General features: G+C 37.4%; 1 protein-coding gene across 1 annotated transcript; it reads left to right on the top strand.

The window, feature by feature from the left end:
- The first annotated feature begins 1,329 nt into the window (after positions 1 to 1,329).
- LOC124304129 (lysosomal alpha-glucosidase-like) lies at positions 1,330 to 19,085 on the top strand. Its single transcript, XM_046762182.1, has 12 exons — positions 1,330 to 1,515; positions 3,502 to 4,690; positions 7,457 to 7,526; positions 9,801 to 10,112; positions 11,357 to 11,641; positions 12,207 to 12,529; positions 13,291 to 13,692; positions 13,786 to 14,070; positions 14,130 to 14,431; positions 15,226 to 15,494; positions 15,767 to 15,948; positions 18,465 to 19,085. The coding sequence occupies exons 2-12, from the start codon at positions 4,676 to 4,678 to the stop codon at positions 18,792 to 18,794; spliced, it is 2,775 nt and encodes a 924-aa protein (XP_046618138.1). The 5' UTR covers positions 1,330 to 1,515; positions 3,502 to 4,675; the 3' UTR covers positions 18,795 to 19,085.
- Positions 19,086 to 22,650: the final 3,565 nt, after the last annotated feature.

Genomic DNA, 22,650 nt, shown 5'->3' with positions numbered 1-22,650 from the left:
AACGGATGTGGATGATTTTGTTCTCATTTGACGGGACTTTTTTCAAGTTAGAAGTATTTTGATTTTGAATATGATCTGCTAAGACTCTGCAAATTGTTTGAATATCAACATCGGAAAAAGAGATAAAAGTGATGATATCTCGTGAATGGATCAACGGATTTACATGATTTTGATTTCAATAAGAATCAACTAAATTTTGAATTTTATCAGCTGAGCAGTTTTTGAGGTCCTCGGATATCAAAATAAAAGAAATAAAAAAGAAGGTATGTTATTTCTCAATATCTTATGGCCTGGAAACGTATCCCAACGGGAATTTCTCAGGCTGGCCCCAACAAGGTCAGCCAAATTAACTACTTGCATTGTAAACATAACGCTGCTGAGATTCTTGCCCGCAAGTAATTACGGTGCATCCATTACTGGAACTGAGGGTTGATTCATTTCTTAGAATACGATATATATATTACTTGAGTGGTTGGACTTATTCACTTATCCATGCAAACAATGGTGCCTGCCAAATTCCCAGAATTCTAATCGGGTTTCCATTAGCCCTAGGATTTCCAAATACGGGTTCTCACTTTCATCGATATGGCTCTCAGTTCAAAAGGACACAATTCTCGGTATTCGAAAGGTCGAAGGGTTGAAAGTCTAATTGATGATCCTATTTACGACCGGAGATAGTTAAAAATCGCTAAAAATTGGAATAATTAAATCTTCTAATCCCAAAACTTCGAATCGCCTTACTTTCAGGTGTAAAAAATTCAGAACGGTTGAAACTTGGTATCGTACTATCACTTTGAATAATTCTCGTACATCTGCAATAATCGTGCGTCTGATGCCAAGAAAATTCACCCCTGAGAACCCCGAGATTTTTTAAAGTCACATCACGGAAAATTTCGACCCTTATATAATTCGAAAACGTTTTCGAGGTTTTACCCTTCCGAAATTCGATCACTCGAAATTGTATCTTTGCATGAAAATTTTTTTAGACCAAGCTCGCATAGCGCAGAGAAACCCTAAATATCTAGTTAATATTTTTCCGTTCTTCGGTTTAACAAAAATCGAAGCAAACGGACCGAACGGGAAACTACGAAAATAAAACATCACCCATGTGCACAGATATAATGCGTTACAAAATCAAAGAATTTCAATTGCTTCTGACATTCGTGATTGAGTAATTTCTTGACGATAAAAAATAACTACGACGTCCGATTATTCGTTGTTTCTCGCACTTTAAAAATACACTTGCAAAAATTGGATTGCCTTCTCATGCCAAGTCCCCACTTCGACGTTTCTCATTTCGATCACATCCAATTGGCTCTCATTTATCAGGTTGCTCGTCAAGCAGGGGCCCCAATGCCTCCAATGCCTCCAATGCCTCCAATGCCAGGTGGTCCAGTTCCACCAACTTCCGGGAACCCTGATATGACGAAAATGGCTGACCCGTCGACCTGGATAAATAAGGGAAAAGACATGATGTCCCAGATAGGCAACGGAAGACGTCGCAGGAACGTTTAGGTAGGTGGCTGCAGATCACAGGCCTTTGATTGTGGCGAGTGGTAAAATTGGATCACGATCTAGAAGGATCGAGGAGATTCTTTGACGAAAAATCGATACTCTTTATCAATTACTTTACGAGATCGTAGTCGTCTATTCAGTGTTTATAACATCATCATGTTCGAAAGCTACGAAGAATTGTTTAGGAATACAAAAAAAAAAAAAAACACAAGCTTGGAGACCGATTGTTCGGTTTATCGCTTCAGATTAATCGAAAATCTAAAATATCTGTACGATTTGATTCTACAATTGATCGTTTCTTTCAGAGCAGTATTTTCTGCAAAATCTCTGGAAAGAGATTGTTCTTTTATCATATGCTACGGTATTGTTGAATATTTAATTTTACAAGAATCCACCGATAGTGATTACGATCAATATGGACAATAGTCCATCGAATGGCAATAGCGAATTCATTGAAATGAATTATCGCAGAGTGAAATCGGATGAATTTATTAGACTTACGACCATTATGAAGTGATTTGAAACGAAACATAGATATTTAAGCTTTTAATTACAATTTCACTATTCATTACCTTCGCATTTTCAAATTATTATTCGTAGCTTACGAATATAACACTTTGATACATACTCAATGCTCGAATATCTCGTAACTTGGTAAAAAGTATCAATGGTTGGTCCAAGAGCCAACCAACAATATCAGAATTTAGTTCAAGGCGCAGAAATTATGCTTCCGCCCATCTGAAAATCTGTTTGCGGCAAAAATAAAATTACAAGTCAGTCTAATAGCGGCCGGCTTCATTCTGTACCAGAGTTCGAATTTTACGAAACGTTTTGTAAAACATTGGCAAATATTTTCACCAAGTAAATATATCTTGCATCAAATATTTGATGTATACCTTTTCATTTCCAAGAATTCAGCTGGTAAAAATTCCTTGAATCCTGGATACTTTCGAATATATACAAATATTTCATAAATAAACAAGTTTGATTCACCTCCCAAAATAATTCGTACGATTAAACAGATACACGTATCGTAACCACGAAATATGTTTGTATTTCAACTGAAATTGAGAATTCATATTTTAATTGAAACCGATTCCCTGATCATTTTCTATCTAATAAGTCAATTATGTCTGGTTTTATTCATTCAATCCAAAATCATTGCACTTGATTCACTCAAGGTTTGGTTCAAGTCACTAAATTGATCGTAAGATTAAAAGAACAAAGATAAGTTATCAAGAAAACTCAAGAGAAAACTAGTCTTGATAGATTAAATTGGATATTTTGAAAAATTGCTAAGTGCAAAAATAAGAAATTCCACATGTTACGTACGTATGTAAAAATGTATATACAAGCCCGTCGAATATTTAAAAAAAAAAAAAACGTTAAATATAGCAATGCTTTTTTCAGAAAAATATCAGAGTCTCAATTCAAAAGAGAATTTGGTTCGTGAAAATTCTCCTATATTTTCACTTCACTTTACTTTCAAAAAAAGATAATTCTTATGATCGAGTAGTATTGCGTAATTAAAATTTAGTTTACAAATCGTGAAAAGGAAAGAAAAGTAAAAAGACAGGGGGACTCGAGAGTTTTGAAACAGATAAGAAAAAACTGTACGAACAAATAATTCGCGACCAGAAAAATGTTTCACGCAGATTAAAAAAATTTCTCAAAATTATCTTTTCGACGGTAATTATGAACCTTCTTGACTCTGTATGAGATTATTACTCCAGATGAATTTCTCCGCGAGCATTCCGCTTAATTAAAGCGTCACTGCATCACTTTTACATAATTACACATACACTTGTCAATCATTGCATTTACTTCCGAAATATCGTAAAACACGACAGGTTAGCTTTCCTTGATAAATATAAATACGATTACGTTCGATTCGACCAAGACGCAATGTAACAGTGGAAATATTGATATTGTTAATTTGATATTATGAGAACTGATATAGAATGAAATTAATTATTGTGTTCACAGAAAATTGGGAACAATCCTCATCGTAGTATTGTAATTGATGCGCGAGACTCAACGTTAATGCGACGAACAATTTCTCTCCTGGATTTCCTCAACAGATACGCGTCATACTTGAGGAAGATGAAACTGTAAAGAAAAATGAAGTACAAAAGAAACATTACTTTATTACAACTTCTCGCATCTACGCATCGATAATTACATTTATATAGTATCTCTGTGGGAATAAATACGATATGAAATGTGAATGTGTACTCACATTGGCTTATTGTTAATTATTTCTGAGTTTCCTCGTTGAATAAACTAGTGAAATTTACCAATTTTTTTTTTTGCACGAAGATTTAACATTTATTGATTAATTATATAAAATAGGCTATTAATAACAACAGTACCTTAATAGGTGAAGTGTACGTAATTCTGACCACGCTTGAATTAAATTAAATGATTATACACCAAAACAGATACCTTCATTTCAAATCTGTCTAGTTGAAAAAACCCGGCGTCAAGCCGGGCTAATTTATAAACGAGACGTAAAAAACAAACGGTTAATAATAACACCAACAGCAACTGTAATAACAATAGCAAGATTGAAGCAAAAATAGAGAGCCAATCAAGTCCCAGACGTTTAATTTTTTTTTAATTTCTTACAGTAACCAGTCTTACTTTGGTTTGCAAAAAAAAAGGACAAAAAAATATGCCGTGGGGTTTCTAATTTACCCACTTTCTCTTTATTCATGCAGTTGGCGTGAAAATCTGTCTACACGACTGTAAAAACAAACAAAAAAAAAAATGCCGCAAACACCTTAGTAGTTTATTATTATAGCAATAATTAATTGACCATTGAGGGCTGTAGCGAGTATTAAACTGTTCTCTACGGACGTAATTTTATCGTTCTGATTTATCAGTGAGGTCAGATCGGACTCGATATCCGCGGTTTTATCTAGTGGACGATAAAGATTGCTTATCCGAATCGATCTGAATTCTGACGAGGAGATAATCAAAGCGCTGCTCACGCTGCTCGCGAATCACAAATATTCGCCTGACATCCGCTGACGGAGAAATAACAATAAATAAATGAATATACGTAAGACAAAAGTGAGCAACAAGTGTTTCAATTTGGACAATTTTTCGTGAATTCGAACCTGGAAAGTTTTAAAGTTATTCGGTTTCGATAAAGTGTATGCGAGCAACTAAGGTGAGTGTTGAGATCGGTATGAAATTTTTTTTCTCTAAATAATCACTGTCTGGGAGTGAAAAAATTCGACCCAAGTCATCGCAATATGGCGGTATGATAATGCGCTTGCACTTCTTTTTACCTCAAGTAGGTAGACAGGGAATGAAAATGGAGTCGAAGTACTTGAGGTTGTTTGCAGAATTTTTTGCTGGCGCTTTGAGGATAGATAATATGAGTTTTCCCGCGTTTGTAGCCTCAGGCTGAATAAAATGAGAGACTTCTATTGCAGCTCGTGTCCTTTGTTGTTGAGCTATTTTATCTCGGTATTACGATGTGGTTCTTTGCCCTTGCAATTTACACTCGAGAGTTGAAATAAATTCATTAGCAGATACGCTTGCTGTCAAGTTCATGCATATTTCATAAAATCCGCGTTGAGCGGTGCGTTTTTAATACCACTTTCTCTTTTTATCTGCTTCAATTCACTCATGACTAATTGCAGGTGAAGATGGAAACGTACGCATAAATTATTATCACTCTTATCATCGTGTTCAGCCGATTTTTTTTATGCAATTACGATCTGTAAACGAAGAATTACCTTGACCTGATTTTTTCAAAACTTTTAAAATTATTCAAGGGATGAATCGAATTAATTATCTTCCATGTTATGGCTTTGATTGCGAGAGAGATTTAGGCAAAATTGGAGAAAACGTGCGATTTCGACATTGAAATTAACGTCATTAGTATAAACGTGATTTTATTTATTTATTTTATTTTTTTGTTCGCTTGTAGTTATTTTTTGTTACTTGTAGTAATTGAAGTGAGTCATTCACGTTCTCTGTTATTTACATAAAAAATTTCAAACAGTTTCGTGTAATTTGTCAAGTGTTTTGTATCAAAGGTAAGGTTTTTTTAAAACTGCAAATATTTCTCTTTACTGCACGAAAAAATCCAAATGAAAAAATTGAATTCCAGCTCAACGGTGTAAATTGAGTTTTTTTTTTTAAGCTTTTTTCATTAGCGAGCATCCACTGAAGCCAATTTTGATTTAATTGTTAAATCACTTTATCTGACCCACTCCGCCCAATGTATAGATTCATAAAACTCATGCAAAGTAGATTTCTACGAATGTTGAATTTACTTCACTTATTTGAAAATTTCAAAAAGTTACTGTTCTACAAGTTATTTAATAATATATATTTAATCGAGTAAAATCTATTTGATATATATTTGTATTATTCTTTATGTTTGACTGGAATTATACTAAACTTTACTGAAACTTCTAAAAACTTGTAATTCATATTATCGTTCACGACAGTCGACGAGTTCCAACTTAATTACACCAGCTGGCAGTCACACGCTTCGATTCAGCAAGCATATAAATGGCTCGATCATTAGCGTTTTGCAAGCTTAGACAAGCGTGAAAAACAGCTTTGGTATTTTTTTCAATAGTCTTGCTAATTGGAGAGATTTCAATTGCCGCAATTTTTTTTATTCCTTGTTCATTGAAGGCTTGCCTTGTACACCAATTTCTTTTTTTCCCTACAATGAAATGACGACCGCGTTATAAACTTTGCAAAAATAGATGTTGATGATTCTCACGATTTACGAATAATTTTCATTGAGACTTTGTCGCGCGATAATTACTCGTTACGTCGAGAGTTGACTCTTAATTTTTATTTCGAAACGAATCATTTTTATGATTATGTTATACAATTCTGTAATTTTCATTTCAATTTAATCATCAACTCCTTTTCATCCCTGCGCTTTAAAAACATCAGTGAATATTTACTTCAAAATGTAGGTGCTGAGATAACGTGCTTTTTCCCCAGGTTCTGGGAATCAACCTTGAATTGGATTTTATATTCGGAAAGAAGAAAAACATAACAGATCATTTTTTGTTATTCTTTTTTTTTTTATTCTGAGGGTAGGAGCTGGTAAGATTTGAAGGACAAAGATTCAATTCAAAAACGTGAAATAAACGACTCATGGTTGAATTATTGCTGGCAGAAAATAAAGTCAGCTAATCGGAGAGTGATGAAGAAGGCGTGTTTGAAGCCAATAGTTGCCTACATATCAACCATAAATCCACGAATGTCCATCAGGTTTTTAGTTCACGTAGTTAATATTATACAAGTCGACTGTAAATTGACTTGTCGTTGTCAAAAACCCGTCGAACAGAACTTTGAAAATCCGATAATTACCACATTTTTAAATCCGATTGTTCGAAATCGTGGAGTAGAGTGCACAGTTTAAACTTTGGGCTTATTGTTAATCGTTACCGCATCTCATGGGAATATTCACCGATTTGCCGACTTTCCGCCAACTTTAAATCAAATTTATCACTTTACGTCGACATTACGCCGGCTTCAATTTGTCAAGCGATAGCCGATATTTCGTCGTCATGACATCCTTAATGGACGATGGACGGTGAACAGATATCCGGAATCAGTCCTCCACAGTGTTCCCGGAAATTAATTCCAAAGGAGCAAACCGAGCGGCATCTCCTCTAGTTTCATCGGTAAATTGATCCCTAGGGATATTAGACGATCAGTTTGTACACTCGGCGATATTTTTCGATTCTGGTTTACTGAAGAGTCCTTGACTATCTTCACTTCTTACGATATCCGAAAAGATAAGTTCTCGGTACAAAATGAAAATGAGTTTTGCCGCTGTAACAATAAAATCCAGCATGCGATTGTATTTTTATACGTGGGGATGGGAAATTGGGAAATTTGCGTCCCCGATGAATGAAGAATATTATTTATGCCTCGATTACTGTGTTCGCAGAATATGGATCGAATTCTGGAGAGTGAATCCGTCAAGGAGCTGAACGAACTTCTCCTGGGCAATCCGAATGGTAATTACTTGCTAATTTCTACAAGCGAATAATATTGCTTTGTTCTGCATTATTCTTCGGACGATTGTTATATTCGATTTTCCTGCATTTGGCACTTCCAGGCATCATTTACATTGTATAAATTATTATTGAGAAAAGTATCGCGTGTTTTTCATTCCAAATTAATTCGTCACATTGTCGTTAATTTTCTGTTTCAATTGTGGCATAGGTATATATAGGTATGTATCTGTGTGATGAGAATTGGCTGCGAGCTTTTACGAATCACTTAGTCACACCGTTATGGGCACAATTGACACGTGTTTGGAACCGACTGTAATCTGAAATATCGGAATATTAATCTGTAACAGTGTGAATAAGGAGCTGTAATTTAAACAAGAATAATTGTTTTACAATCTGTCATTGCAATAATCCGTATTTCGTAGACTGCGAGTGAAAGAAGACTGAGAATTACCAAATTTAGACAAAATCGCGGGAGAAACTTTCTAAAATTGTACTTTCCAAATTCCAACCCCAACATATTAATCATACATACTTCGAACGTTTGCCACCTAATTATTCGTCGATTCTATTTATGTTTCCTACACAGCTTCTTGTTTACACCCAATCGTAATAGTTGCCGTTTGTCAATACTCTGAAATGTAGTATGTACTATGTTTTTATTGATTAATAAAAACTCTGAATCGACCATTTTTTTAAAATCGTAATTGACTGCAATGAATTCTCCGATTACATATTTTTCTTAAACTTTTGTTTTTATTCAACTTCTTATTTTTATTATAGGATTATTTAGGTAGTGGCTCTTGATTGTAGTTGTAGAAACCAAAGAGTTATTATAAAAGAACTGTTGAAATTTATTCAATTTTTTACAGCAAGTTTTTTTTTTCTTCACGGAATTGTTCATTCAAGCAATCTAAATTGTCTCAGATATTCACTGTTTTTTCAGGAACTTTATTCCAACTTTTGTAAATTATCGTTATACGAGCTAATATATAATGTTCAACACCGCTAGAGGAAACACATTAACAAGAGCCCGAATGAAAATTAAAAGCTCGGTTTAAAAAAGGAATCAGCCGTCTCGTCTGAATAGAAAGTTGAAAGAAGAGAAAACCACGTTTAAAAAATCTCCAACAATGGTACAAATGATAGTGAAGATGAATGAGACATCATACTATTATGTAATAAAAATAAATCTCAGAAAATTCGAATAACACATAAACTGAGAAATGTAATTTAAATATTCAACATGATTTTTTCCTTACCGGATACAGCTATCTGTCAAAATGTGTTCAAACGGGCTCTCCAAATTTCTATGGTGAACAAAATAAACCCAAAAACATTAAAATCGGATGAAAAATACCAGAATTTAATCCTCTCGAACATTACGATTATAAAACCTCTTCCCAAATTGTTGATATCTTAGCTTGTGTTATTCGACGTTACTAAGATTCATCTGTATCACACTGAATAGACGGAAAATCGTATTCTATAATTTTTACTTTTTTTGAGTAACGAAATCTTCTTAAACTTTCGAAAATGACTGCGCGTGTGTTTGTGCTTGTAGGTTGACTAACAACTGTGAGAGAAATTCAAAAAATTGATGATAATAATGGACTGTCCAATACTGTCCATGTACCATGTAGCTAGTTTGGGGGTAATTAATGCATTCCGATTCATTTTTCCACACGGAATATTACGTCTTCTGCAGTCACGGGTCCCAATGACGTGCCTTCGTAAAAAGTACACTCGAAACTCATCTTGATTATCACGAAAAAACTGAGAACAAGTCCTTTCCTGCTAATAATGATTTGCACGCGTGGCTAGTCTCGTCATTTGTTCCTCCGGATATCTTATTTTTAGAATAACAAAAATTATAAAAAAAAAAACTACTTGTTTATTCATTTTCAATTATGTATACATTTTTTTTCAAACTGCGTACCTTTCTGGGAGGGGGGGTTCAATGGTGTTCAAAACAGAGCTACGGACTTTATGGACATTCCCTTGATGTAAAAAAAAAAAAATATCGGATACGATATCTAATCTCAAATCGAGTGAAAAGTACTTGCAAATATTTTAATGTTTCCGTCAATTGTTCGAAGTTCCCTTTATCAATCAACAAGCACAATCACAATTCCTATCACTTCCCAAAGTTTAAGACGAATTCATTGGCCGTAAAGTGTAAGAATTGCTAAATGCGCTTGCTCCTTATCATGCTGAGAACAGTGAGTAACAATAAACCCTGGCCAATATACCGAGTATACACGTAATGCCTTCCAGTGAAACTCCGGGACCGAATCCTCCTGTCGCCTTACACGAAATTCCTCCTGCCTTCGCTGGTTATAGCGTTTGTCCTCCCCGTCACCGTATACGCAATAATGGTGAGCGGATATGTGGTGGATTCTTCGTTCAGCCTAGCCACGTGCAATATAAGAACGGAGTATTACGTTGATTGTCTACCGGGAAAATCGAGCCCGACGGAATCGGATTGCATGGAAGTATTGTGCTGCTGGAACGACACTCTGGGCTTCTGCTACCATTACGTACCCGCACAACACGGCTACACTCCCTCCGGTGGTGTTTACTATCAGGGTAACTTTTTCAAGAATAAAATACAACCGACGAAACCGAAGACGGTCAATTTTTTCACCGAAGTTGCAAAAAACCGTGCGAAAGATTGAGCTAGGATGTGAATTTTTTTCGCCCCAAAGCATTTATTTTTAGTGATTGGATGAAACGTTGGCCCGTTTTAGACTCATTGGATTACACGAATAGTTGAAGATTTTTGAAAATCGGATGATTCAATTCCAGGGTACTTAGGATAGAATGGTGCTCGTCTTGAGGATGTATGATCGGACGTAGGTACAGTCAAAAGAGTATCAAGGCGGAAACGTGCTGACCATAAACTAAAAGCTTGCTAAGTGTCGGTGAAGCTGATCAAGTTACATCAAACTGAAAATGTTCCCGTTTTACAAAAACGATGCTTGAAATAGTAGACTTCAACTGTAAGCACGTGATATATTAGGGTGCCTCAAAATGGAACTTCATTTTTTTTTCAATCTCCCACGTCATGAAACCGTATTTAATAACGTAATATTCAACCTCGTGAAAATAAAACACTGTGCGATTTTTTGAAGCGTTGCCGTATCGAGATTTTATATTCGCCATTTGATGCACGCGATAGAAATCCAACTCTGACGTTTGAGTGGAGATGATAATTTTTCTATACAATGAATGGAAGAGTGTGTGGTAGCGTTGGACAACTTATTCAGTTTTCATCAAATTAGCGCGAAATAGAAAATTTTTAGCAAATGCAAATAAACGCAATGAAAATACAGCTCTGTATTAAAAAGAAAAAAAAAAAAAAACAAGTTTGATTTTTGTAACACGCAACCCAATTTCTTGAGAATTGAAAACGAATCTGTTTCGTAATACCTGAATATCTTTTCGTTTAATAATTGCAATTAGCGATATCTGATACGATGCTATTGCCAAAAATTGTTGAATAAGCGCTACGTCAAAAATGGATTGCCATAGTTGGTAGGAGGAGAAAGTGATTCGCAATATTTTTTCAGAACCTAATTGTAACCCATAGACAACTGTATTGGATCTGTCTTTCAAATTCAGTAATTTCGCGTTTGTGATGTGAAAATAATCCGTACGGGATTGACTGGGCAAATTACAGTCAATTTCACGTTCTACGACTATCAAAAAACATTTTCTCAATCTTTTATGGTCTTGCAATGGTGGTGAAGAAAATTGGTCCGCTGTTTTACCAGCTGAGCTTTTCTCTGCGTTGTTTGAAAACAGGTAAGGTAATCGTTCCTGTTAAACAGGAGTGACCTTGGTCCCCAGGGAAACCAACAGCCCACTGGGAAGCGCGAACGCTGAAGAAGTCTTCGTGAACATAAGTGCAGTCGACAGCAATCACGTCGAGATAACCTTATCAACGAGCTCGCAGAGTTCGAGCAACAGTAGAAGACGTAGGGGCGTCGAACCTCTCCTTCATCGGTGGTCAGGAAGCGGGGACGAGGTCAATGGCGAGGAGGACGAACTCTCGAGAAACCTGCTGAGCTTTTTACCCAGGGATCGGAGGCGAAGAACCGTCGAGGTCCAATTAGGTAGGTATAAGAACAGGGGAGGAAAGTATCGAAGGATAACAAAACAGAAGGACCGATGTAACGAGATCAGTATAATTATACAAGCATGTACTGATCTCAAGCTTATCACAGTTGGAACACGAAGGGTTTTTTCTCTTCTTGCGAGGGGAAAAGAATAGAATTTTGTTCAAGCCAATGTGTTTATCATGAATGGAATAGAAATCTGATTATCAGAGTGTGGAATTGAATATTGTACATGGCAGGACCGTTAAGATCTTGAAATAAATGATACTAACGTACAGATAATTCTACTATTGAATATTGACACGACCATGATGTAGAATCGTGGAAAGTCCGGATGGCCAATGAGTGATAAACGAGTTGGCAAACACGCTTGTATCGGAAACTCAGTATTATATTGATCACGGTTCTACCCCTCGATCAAACGACGGTCAAAACACAATCCGAGTAGTCGAACTCATCGAGTTTGCTTTTTGCTGGGGCATGAAAACCCAGTTACTGTTAAGCGTATGGCAAGGAATGACGGCACTTGGACCAGTCAGGTGATTCTGTTTTGACTTTGCAGACGAATCGTCAAATCTTACTGCCTACGTTCATTACCCCGAGTTCTCCGTCACCGTTGCCAGGGGTGATTTCACCCTTAACGAAACCAGCTCTATTTTCTCCACTGCCTTGGGCCCCCTTATTCTGACAGAAACTTACTGGGAGTGGACTCTCTACCTGAGCAATGGCGCTCTTTATGGCCTTGATGACCTAGAACTGAATGGGACCACTAATTCGATCTATAATAACGAAAATGGATCAATTACTCCCGCCTTTCTAGCCATCAACCCCACGGGGGAAGCCGCTGCCTATTACGTTGATTATAAAGGACCCATGGAAATCCAGGTACTGTCACAAAAACGCTCTTTTAATTCCTGTAACAGCTTCTTCTTGGTGTGTCCGAAATTGTTTTCGGATATGGGACTGTTCTCAATTACTCGGTTTCAATGAATTTGAATATCGGGATATTAAAGGATTTCCAATTGTTCCGGGGAAGTAGAAAATACTTCAAAAAAGATGATGTGTGATGTCAGTCATTTTCTCGGATTTCAAAGCTTCCAATAGGTTCATAGAGATTTTACGGTATATATGCATGCAGAGAACTTCAGTGAATTCAGATAAAGCAATTTCATTTGGCATAAGAAAATGTCAGCGAGTTTTTCACGATCACTTGAAAAAATCAAAACATGACTTCAAAAGATTTCCAATAACTACTTGAAGTCGTAAGGATTTTTCCATATCGAAGAATATTATCTATGCGAATATGCGAAGAATTTTAGAAGAAAATCTCGACAAATTCAATCTCGAATTGGTGAAATTGTTTTTCCGATCTCAATAATTGATCACAGCTACTCATATGGTTTTCTGTTTTTAAAACTCTACAATAAAAAAAAAAGCAATAGTTCACCCTAGAATATGAGACATCGGAAAGATAAACTCTAAGTTAAAAAAACAAACAATTTTGAAATCTGTTAAATTTTTCAAAGTCATCATACTATTCCCCTTAAAGGTATTGTTACCTGTATTATACTGGCTCCAAAGAATAGCCAGTGCGATCGTGAAACCTGAATATTCGTTGAACCTATTCTTTGGTTGCACGCAACTAGGTCTTGAACAAAACAAACCTGGTGATCCTGCGCGGTCTGGCCCTCCCGGAGAGTTTGGGAGTTCACGTCTTCGCTGGACCGACGCCGCTGGAAGCGGTGCAGCAGCTGACTTCAAGCCTGTCCTCGAATTCCTCATGGAGTATGCCACCGTTATACAACTACGGTCTCCACGTCTGTCCAACCGAGACGTTGAGCTCAGTTGTGGACGCTGTTTCGAACTTGAACGAGACCATCGAGGTCCTGGCGTCGGCTGGAGCCCCTTGGGACTCTCACTGCATTCACGAGCAGCTGGTATCAACCATGAACAGTCTCCTAGCCTCGAGCGACTTCGACGCCATCAGCGAGGCAACAAGTCTTCTGGAAGCCGAAGGACGCAACTTCAATCCACACTTGAGTCCGATGGTAGGTTTCCCTGAAATCTGTCAACTTTACGTGGTTCATCGATAGTTTGATGGTCGAAGTGGCCGCCTTTGAAATCTTGACTTGCACTTCAAGGTCCTGGCTGACGAAGGGACGCTCCACTCAGCGCTGGAGGACGCAGCTCTGCTCTTGACGAACGGGACCACTAGTTACCTGGGTCAGTACCAGGACGCGAGTGTGGTGTACCCGGACTGGACGAGCGACGAAGTGGCGACCATAACGGCCACCTACTTGGTGGACTACTTGAACAACACCGGATCACCGGGAACACTCTGGCTGCGGGACACCTGGCCAAAGGACGAGACGAACACGAGCTCAAGAACGGAAGCGGAATTCACGTCCTTCGATTACATGCCGGAAGTGGGTTTTGCGCTTCGCGTATCTCTCCGCACCTGAAACTCATTTGACAAATGTTTCAGGCGATTGAATATTCCATGAATAATTTCACCGTCCCATTCGACCTTGAAACTGTTGACGGTTTTTCACACTACGCCACTCACAACGGCTACTCCGAAGGCTTTCGTACCTTCGTCAAGTCATCGGTACCCACCATAGAGTTTCTCGGACCCCCGGGCGAGGCTGCAAACACCTCTTGGTCTGGCCTCAGGAGGGCCGTTAGATCCGCCATTGGAGCCGGGTTAGGAGGGCATTTGCCACCTCCCGTGTATGTCTGTGGTACCGAACCCTTTAATGCTACCCTTCACGATCAGTTGTGCATCAGGTGAGCCGCAATAATTAGGAGGATAATATAGGAGCCACGCTTTGTATTTAGGACTTTCGATTGGATAGTTGAAACTTGGCCGGTAACGAAAGTAAATTTTAATTTAATCTATGTGAGAAGATATTCCCAACCAAACGAGTGGACGATCTTTAATCAAAAATATCCCTCAATTGGGATGTTTTCGTATCATTTTCATTAAAGCGGAACCCGCTTTCGATTAGCCTGACAAAGCAGTTTCTACCTCTGTGAAGCGTCAACTTTCTTTCAGCCACAAACTCCATGTTCACTGATCTGAAATACAATTCTCCGTTATGTAAATAGTGAGCTGTTATTATAACGATGTAGCCTTTTCTTTTTTTGTTCTTAATACAAGATCGAGTTAAAGTTTTCCCGAAATTCACTCACGTCGGAAAATCTGAAAAGGTTGAAAAACACGCGCCGGAAAGAAAAACAAGGTGTGAAACAATTGCGTGAGGTATAATATTAAAAGACTGTTGAAATTAAAATTGTGGGAGTCGGCGAGAATATTTTGGCAAACTGAATCCTTATACAGTTAATAAAGCCGAATAATTCTCGAGTAATCCGCACCCTCTCGACTATATATATCTTTCCGTCTGACCTTATCATCTCAAATCTATAACGGCTGTGAGCATAGATTGCCTCTGCAAATAAACTTTGCCATGTAGTACTTATGCCAAGTTTCTTGGATGAGCCGTAATATCATCGAAACCAGGCAGACCGTGCGATTCGGCGCCGCCTAATATCTTACCTAACTTTCTCGACCTTACGTCCAGGTGGTACCAGGCGGCCATTGCTTGGCCCCACGTCCTTGTCGTTCCCGACAGATTGCCAGGGGGCTCCTACCTCTCTGCCAGCGCTTCTCTGAACGTGGTCAAGGCACTTAGGATTAGGGCGTCGTTGGCGACCTATCAGCACACTGTGGTGGCCAGTCACTTCCAGCGCAGTTCTCCCGTCCTTGTACCAACATCGTTTTACTTTCCGGAGGACACGAGTACCACGCACAAGTGGGACCAGTTCATGTGGGGCGAGGCGTTACTTGTCGGTAGGTGGGACTAGAGTTCCTAGAATTTTCAGTCCAGTCAATCGTTGCTACTCAATTGCAAGTCGTTGTTGAAAATCTGAAATTTATTCAACGAGGTGGTAATGAATGTATATCGCGTTACATATAGTGCATAGTATGAAGCTTTTATACACGCATTCCCAGTATGATATCAAAATGTGCATGTTTTTCACATACCTGTGACTCTTAAGATGTCAGTAGAGCTTGTAATAATGTCAATTAGATACACTAATTTGAAGTTTCCTCTTTTTCAGGTCTGGTCACCCTTCCAGGTGTCTCACAAGTCTCAATGAGGCTACCAGGCGATGTTTCTTGGAGGCATTTGCTTGGCGGCGCCGAAGCCGCGTCGGTCACCAATGGTACCGTACCCATTACCGCCACCATGGGAGACCTGATCATCCTCGTTCGACCTGGATACATAGTCGCCATCCACGAGGTGAAAGATCTTTACAGAGATTGGTCAGATTTTAGTTACCGACTCTTGAAGAGTTGACCGTACTTGATAATTCAAGTCCGAGATTGGCGAGGATTTTCAATCCATCCGAAGTCACGTCGAAAAAAGATTTCCAGCTGTGGTTACCTGTAAAGTTCTTGACTATTTTCAATTTTCGTTATAACTGGAAAATGACAATAAGTCTCGGGTTATGACCAGAAAATCTAGTACGTCTTACAAAGAGATTATTGAAGTTCCGGATCGCAGATTCGACTGAAACTTCTAGGGCTATTTCTTTGACTCTAAACACGGGGCTTCTGATGTGTGGGTCTTGGGGTTCAATGGGTCTTCCTTCGCTAGGTTTGCAACACCTCAGATTCATACTTTACTACGGCTCTGAAATAACGATTTATTCATATACACTTGAATCTGTGAGAAACTGTCATCAAACTTTCAAAAGAGGACAATGAAAATAAATTATTCTGTCGAAAGTCGATGTAACACGTTTTATTATGGCATTCCATTCGTTAAACTGCTACTGTAATCAATTTTAATCGGAGTGAAGAACGGCCCAACGAATGAAGGTACACAACAGAAGCTCGATACTTTGGGTTAACAAAACACTCCGAAGAGTTTCAGAGGTCTGATACTCTCCTTGTTAGTACTCTCGTTAAATATAGTCACTCATACGATACTTGCTAATTATGACTGTTGGACACATACATAACTTGTTGTTGGCGCAGCAAAAAATCATTGATAAGGCCTTGTTTGGTGTGAAAAATTTGATCAGCTAAACGAACTATTGACAGCTGTAACCATACTGAACAGTGAGACTGACCATAAAAAGTTATATAGTCAGTTAAGTGGAATTACCAGTTACGGTCCATTATCATAAAGCTAGCGAAATTTCTCTCAGCGGATTTTTTTACAATATTTTTCAGTTTTTAAGTTAGGTATACGTCGACCAGTTGAATCTAATTTTGTCACCTTCGTCAAGCATGGGCTCGATAGTAATTCCATTTCTAATTTGGGCAACAAACATTACTACTAATACTAGTTTCAACTGGTGATACTAGATACTAGATCGAATTTCAATAGATCCATACTTTTTTTCGTTCCATGGGCAACGATTCCTGAGAAATCACAAAGAGTTTGTTTCATGAAAACCTCCTTATTCGTGTTTTTATTACTATCAACTACATTTTAATGAAATTATTTTCTTCTAATAGAATATATTCGACGAACTTGCCATTAAAAAGGCTATATAATGCAGGTATTATTGTTATCATACGTATCTTATTTTTCGTGTACTACGTTGACATTCGTGAAAACGTTTTTAGATTCAATTAATTTTGTTCCGAACCAGGCGCGTTGCAGTATGTCTTGGAAAACCGGAGCAGACGATTGATTAATTGGTCTAATGAAATTCGATGTAGTTTTACCAGAGCAAATATCATCAAAATCAGTCACCCCGGATGCGTGACTTGCTTTATAAGTATATAATGGGGAATTCCATGCAAATACAACCAACGTCTGATCGTCACCATTTTTGATTTAGTTCCAAATTTTTTCTACAATTGTCCCAACTCTGAAACATTACCCGGAATTTTTTCAGATTTTTTATTCCACTGGTCATTTATTAATGAATATTGAGAGTGATTTTGAACAGGACCATTTATAAAATTCTCAAAAAATTCTCACAAACTGTATTCTTTTTTACAAGCAATTAAAAACAGGACTCGATTGTTTTCAATTTTTTTCAGCACTTTTGATTTTTTTGATTAACCAAAACATTGTTTGAACGGTTTGAAAGCTTTCAAAAAATTGTCAAAACTTCTATTCTTCACTTAGAACATTTTTGAACCGGTTTCATTATGAAGTTGATAAAAAAAAAGTAGAACGTGCCAAAAAAAATAGACAAAAATCGCTCCATGATGGATCCGGTCTAGAAATGTTCCAAGTGAAGAACAGAAGTTTTGAGAATTTGTTGGGAATCTTCAGACCGTTTGAAAATGTTTAAACTGAACAGAAATATTGAAAGTGCTGAAAAACATTGGAAGAAAAATCAGTACATCATGGGGCTGTTCTTGAAATGCTTGGAATTGAAAATCCACTTTCCGTGTATGTGTTTAGCATTTTAAAAAAAGGTTCCTTTTCAAAATCACTTTGAATATTTATAAATAATCGGGCAGTTGAATGAAAAATCTGAAAAAATTTAGGGTATCGTTTCAGAGTTGAGAGAATTGCAGATATATTTTTAAACGAAATCTGAAACGGTGACGGTAGGACGTTTGTCAGATTCGCATAGAATTCTCCAATACATTAGTAATACAGATAACTGCTTCGACGGATGATATTTACCGTTGCTTAATCGGGTGTAAACAAGCAATTATCGATTTTGGATTCTACGATGGCTTCCGAGTCTGCTGTGCGGGCGGTGACTGTGGCACCGAAAGCGAATAATGTTAATAGTAAACCATTGATGGTCCGATTGTAATTTGAGTAATGAAATTTGTCAGGACGTGAGCAACACGACGTCGGTTACCATGGCGAGCAACGTCACACTTGCGGTGAATTTGGAATGTGCAAACGAGGATTGTTCAGCCAGCGGTGAGATTTGGTACGGAGTGGACGACGGCGAGTACTTGAGTCTTGGAGTGAATAGCACTCATCTCGTGCTTGGGAACGTCAACGGTGTTCAAAACTACGCCTGTAATGCAGACGACAATTCGACAACGGTACAGTCTACGTTCATAGAAACTGTGCAGCTACTTGGAAACTCGTCGTACCAAGTTCAGACGGAATTATGCGACCTTCAGGACAACGAGTTCTCAATTAGTCTTGTGTAATCAGCGCGTCAGCTTCTTATTAATGTACGTGTCTAACTTTATAACGCGTTTGTGTTAATGAGCTGCCGCATCGTCTAATCCATGACGTTTATAAGTGTTGAAATGTATAACAACATGGTTGTTGGAAATTAATTTCAGGAGATTTGTCAGGCAATTCAACATTCACGTCCGAGATAATCTCTCATACGTGAAAATTGAACAAACAATTTTTAATGCCTTTTTCGAATTCAAATATAATATGGTCAATCTAGCCCTAGGAAACTGTTTAAAAATAAACTTTTTCTACTTGAATGTACAGTTTTTTTTTATTGCTTTCACGGTAATTAGAGACACTTGTTTCGTAATCCGACTCAATTAACTTCGTCTTTACTCTATTGGCATCTTCACGTATCCTGAAGCGGATTCGGTCCCTGTGATATACGGCTGCTCGTGTACAATTTAGTTCATTCAGTAAAGAACTTTAATTTAATTACATTGAGAGGAGTACTCTAACCGGGGTGAATACATTAAACAGTCAGCAACGTAAATACAGCTAAAGGGATGATGGTAAACAAATATCGTTGAAAATTGATAGCTAAAATATCGCAAGTAAATTCCCAGAATGTTTACATTACGCTATATCAGTATTACAGACTCATTTCAAGAGGTCTGGTCAGATTTGGCAAGCTTGATTTCACGTTATGCACCTTTTAATCTACCGCACGTATTTTTATGACGAAGAGATTTCATCGACTACGATAGAGTGAGTTTCAAACTCGACCCTCTCTCTCTCTCTCTCTCTCTCTCTCTCTCTAGTAAACTAGCTGCCTAAGATATGTAACATGCCAACACATCTTTCTCACTAATTCAAACCCAAAGTTAAGCTAAACTAACTTCAAAGGCCGAGGAATATTTACTCAATAATAATAGGCCTTAATTGAGTAGGAAATAAATATGTAAAAAAATTAGAGTGATTTTGACATTTTTTCTCATTTTGTACAATGAAACATTTTTCATGTTGATTAGTTTCTTTTTTTCTTGTTTTTTTTTTTTTTTTTTTTTTGTGACAGATTTTAAATAATATAACGATATACATAATACGTGATTATATGAAAATGAAATTAAACAACTTAAAAAACGTCTAACTGTTATAGTTCATTCTTGCCTAATATAATTCTATTCGTTGGGATATTGATTTATTTTCACGTATTGAAAAACTGAAAGAACTTAAAACGATCGAAAAAAATAGAAACGAACCGTTCACCACTCGCAATTTTGTTGGAGAGTTATTGTTTTGGGTTACAGTATTATTGCGAATTCCTTAAAGATAATCTGTAACGGCGTAATTTTGAACTTGAAGAATAATAATCAAAACTCACAAACGGTTAAGAAAGATATTTCAAAAAAAAGTCGAAATTGTGTTTCAGAAAATGCACTGCCGTACAATGAATCGTAGATTTGACGTGGAATATCCCATATGTACGATTACTCCCCAATTAAATCGTACGAATGATTGTTCAAGGAGTAATTATCATCGGACTGCTGTTGCGACAATATTATTACTGTATCGCAAATTGCGACAAAGAGTACGAAGGAATTCTCGTTCCCTCTCAATTATCCAGCCGCAGAGATAACATACGAGGCCACGATAAGTAAATATATTCACCGATCACGTGTCCTGAATGCCTGCGTGTCCGCAGGTAATCACATACCTATATACTTATGCATATACCTGCCGAGGATGATACATAACGTTATTTTATGTTCGGAGCACGGTCGAACACCTAAATGAAATCAGTTCCATAGAACAATCCCGAAGACTGATCAGGAAGAGAAAGCTTGATAAAATTTCGAGCGAAAGTGGCTTTGGCGATGTTAATTGAATCCTTCCCTTTTCCCTGGAAAAGAAGCAGACATCACGTAAAAACAGCCGGTGAAGCATGTCAGCCAGGAGATTTCTATTTTTCACAAATTCATTTTCTGGTTAAGCAAAATAATTTCAGTTCATTTGTTATAAATGGTGTACTGGCAAATGAACAATCGTACGCGATTTATACACCTGCGCACGTTCATCGAAAGCGTTCCGTTTAAGATCCCAGTCAGCGCCAATAGATGGACAACCCAAGCTTATATTTTTCAGCTCTGTATTCCCATTTACCAAAAGATATTTCTACCTGACCGAAGGAGTCCGCGTCAGCTGCCAACTATTCGGATATTTTCAAAAATGATAGTACAGATTTGAGATGTGCTTCTGGTTGCCTATCTGCTGGTGCTGAGTTGTAAGTTCCGTAGAAAACTCTCACGATTAGTATAATGTCGGCTGACTTGTGTGACCAGCTTTGCGTCAGCAGATTCAGTGACACGAAATGATATGCATAACAGTGATTGTGAACGAGGTTTGTGAAATTCTTTTATGAAAATGTAATCTAGGAGTTCAAAGATTAGTGATTAAAAGAGAAAAATAAATAAGCTGTTTTCGAAAAATCATTTCGAACATCATAAGGAATAGCACTGATAAAATAGTTTTGGTAAATTGAATGGATTTTACACCGACCCATTATGGTGAAAAAATTTAACCCATTGTCAGCCAATTTAAAATTTTGGAAACAAATTGATTATTCCTTACACACAATTTTTTTCTAAAACAAAATATTGTTAACGCAGTATAATTTCATATCCTGCGTGTGTAAGTATTCGATAATATACGATTGAGATAAGAAATATTCACGCTTGTCAAACGTGAGAACACAAACTTGAAAGGTTGAAGATTTAAACTATTGTCACGCGAAAACACACTTTTAACAAACAAAATACTTCTAAAATTAAAATCCGAGTAAGGATGAAAATCGAGAAAAACTTTCTACCACAATGCTGACTTTCTGTTAACGAAGCTAATTTTACCAAGAAGGTTTCACGCTCACATTACGGCAAAGTTTCATTTCAACATAACTATTTGACAGGCGTCGCGTTACCTCTGCAGTCTCAACGGTTCAAATATTCAAGTTCTGTTTGCTTTATTCATGAATCAGTGTGCTGCTGACCAAATAATAGATATACTAATAACCAGACTTGTCATTTCAGGCCAGAAGAGAAAATTAAATTAGGTCACTCTCGTATTTACGAACACTTGTTCATTCTTTTTCATTTTTTACTCACCGCAACATTCATCTCTCGATTTCTACTGGAAACTATCCAAATGATCCATAGATTCACATGAACGACGATTTAGTTCAGATTATTCTGTTTCAATCAATGACGTTACTTCGCGGTAAAAAAAAAGTCTATAGGTATTACACATGTTTTCAGTTTTCATCGATCTTGTCCAGAACTACGAAACATATCCAATGAAATCGTATTAACTTCTGTAGTAACTTTTCAGCTGTCGAACAGCCACAGTTTAGTGAAACAGGCTGTCCATAAACACCGCATATGAAATTCTCAAAGTTGTACAAACAAACCTTTCGATAAATTCCCGAAATCTTATAAAATTTTCCGACAACATTTCGATAAAAATTAATAAATATACATATTCATATCAGTAGCTGCTCCCCCATATGGTGTAAAGTTTTTTGCAAGTTTAACCATTTGGTATTAGCGCGACTATCGTTTTATTGATGTCAATTCTTTTTTTTTTTTTTTTTTTGTAATCGATCATGTGCCTTGTGACGTGAATTGTTGAACTAGAAACTTTTCTTGGTTTGGACTTGCGCAACTCGGCGACGTCGAGCGCGCCCACCGGATTCAACTACTAGTCAAGCTCACATCTCGCGACTCGCTGAGCTTGCGTACATGACGATTACACGAGTGGATGAAATCCAGGGAGTTCAACCCTTCTCTGTTCAGTCATCTCGCGCGTCTCTGACGCATAACGTAGGCA

The sequence above is a fragment of the Neodiprion virginianus genome, chromosome 4, assembly GCF_021901495.1.
Source record: "Neodiprion virginianus isolate iyNeoVirg1 chromosome 4, iyNeoVirg1.1, whole genome shotgun sequence".
Lineage (NCBI taxonomy): Eukaryota > Metazoa > Arthropoda > Insecta > Hymenoptera > Diprionidae > Neodiprion > Neodiprion virginianus.
Note: the sequence above shows the minus strand (reverse complement) of the source record. Positions and strands in the feature narration are given on the sequence as shown.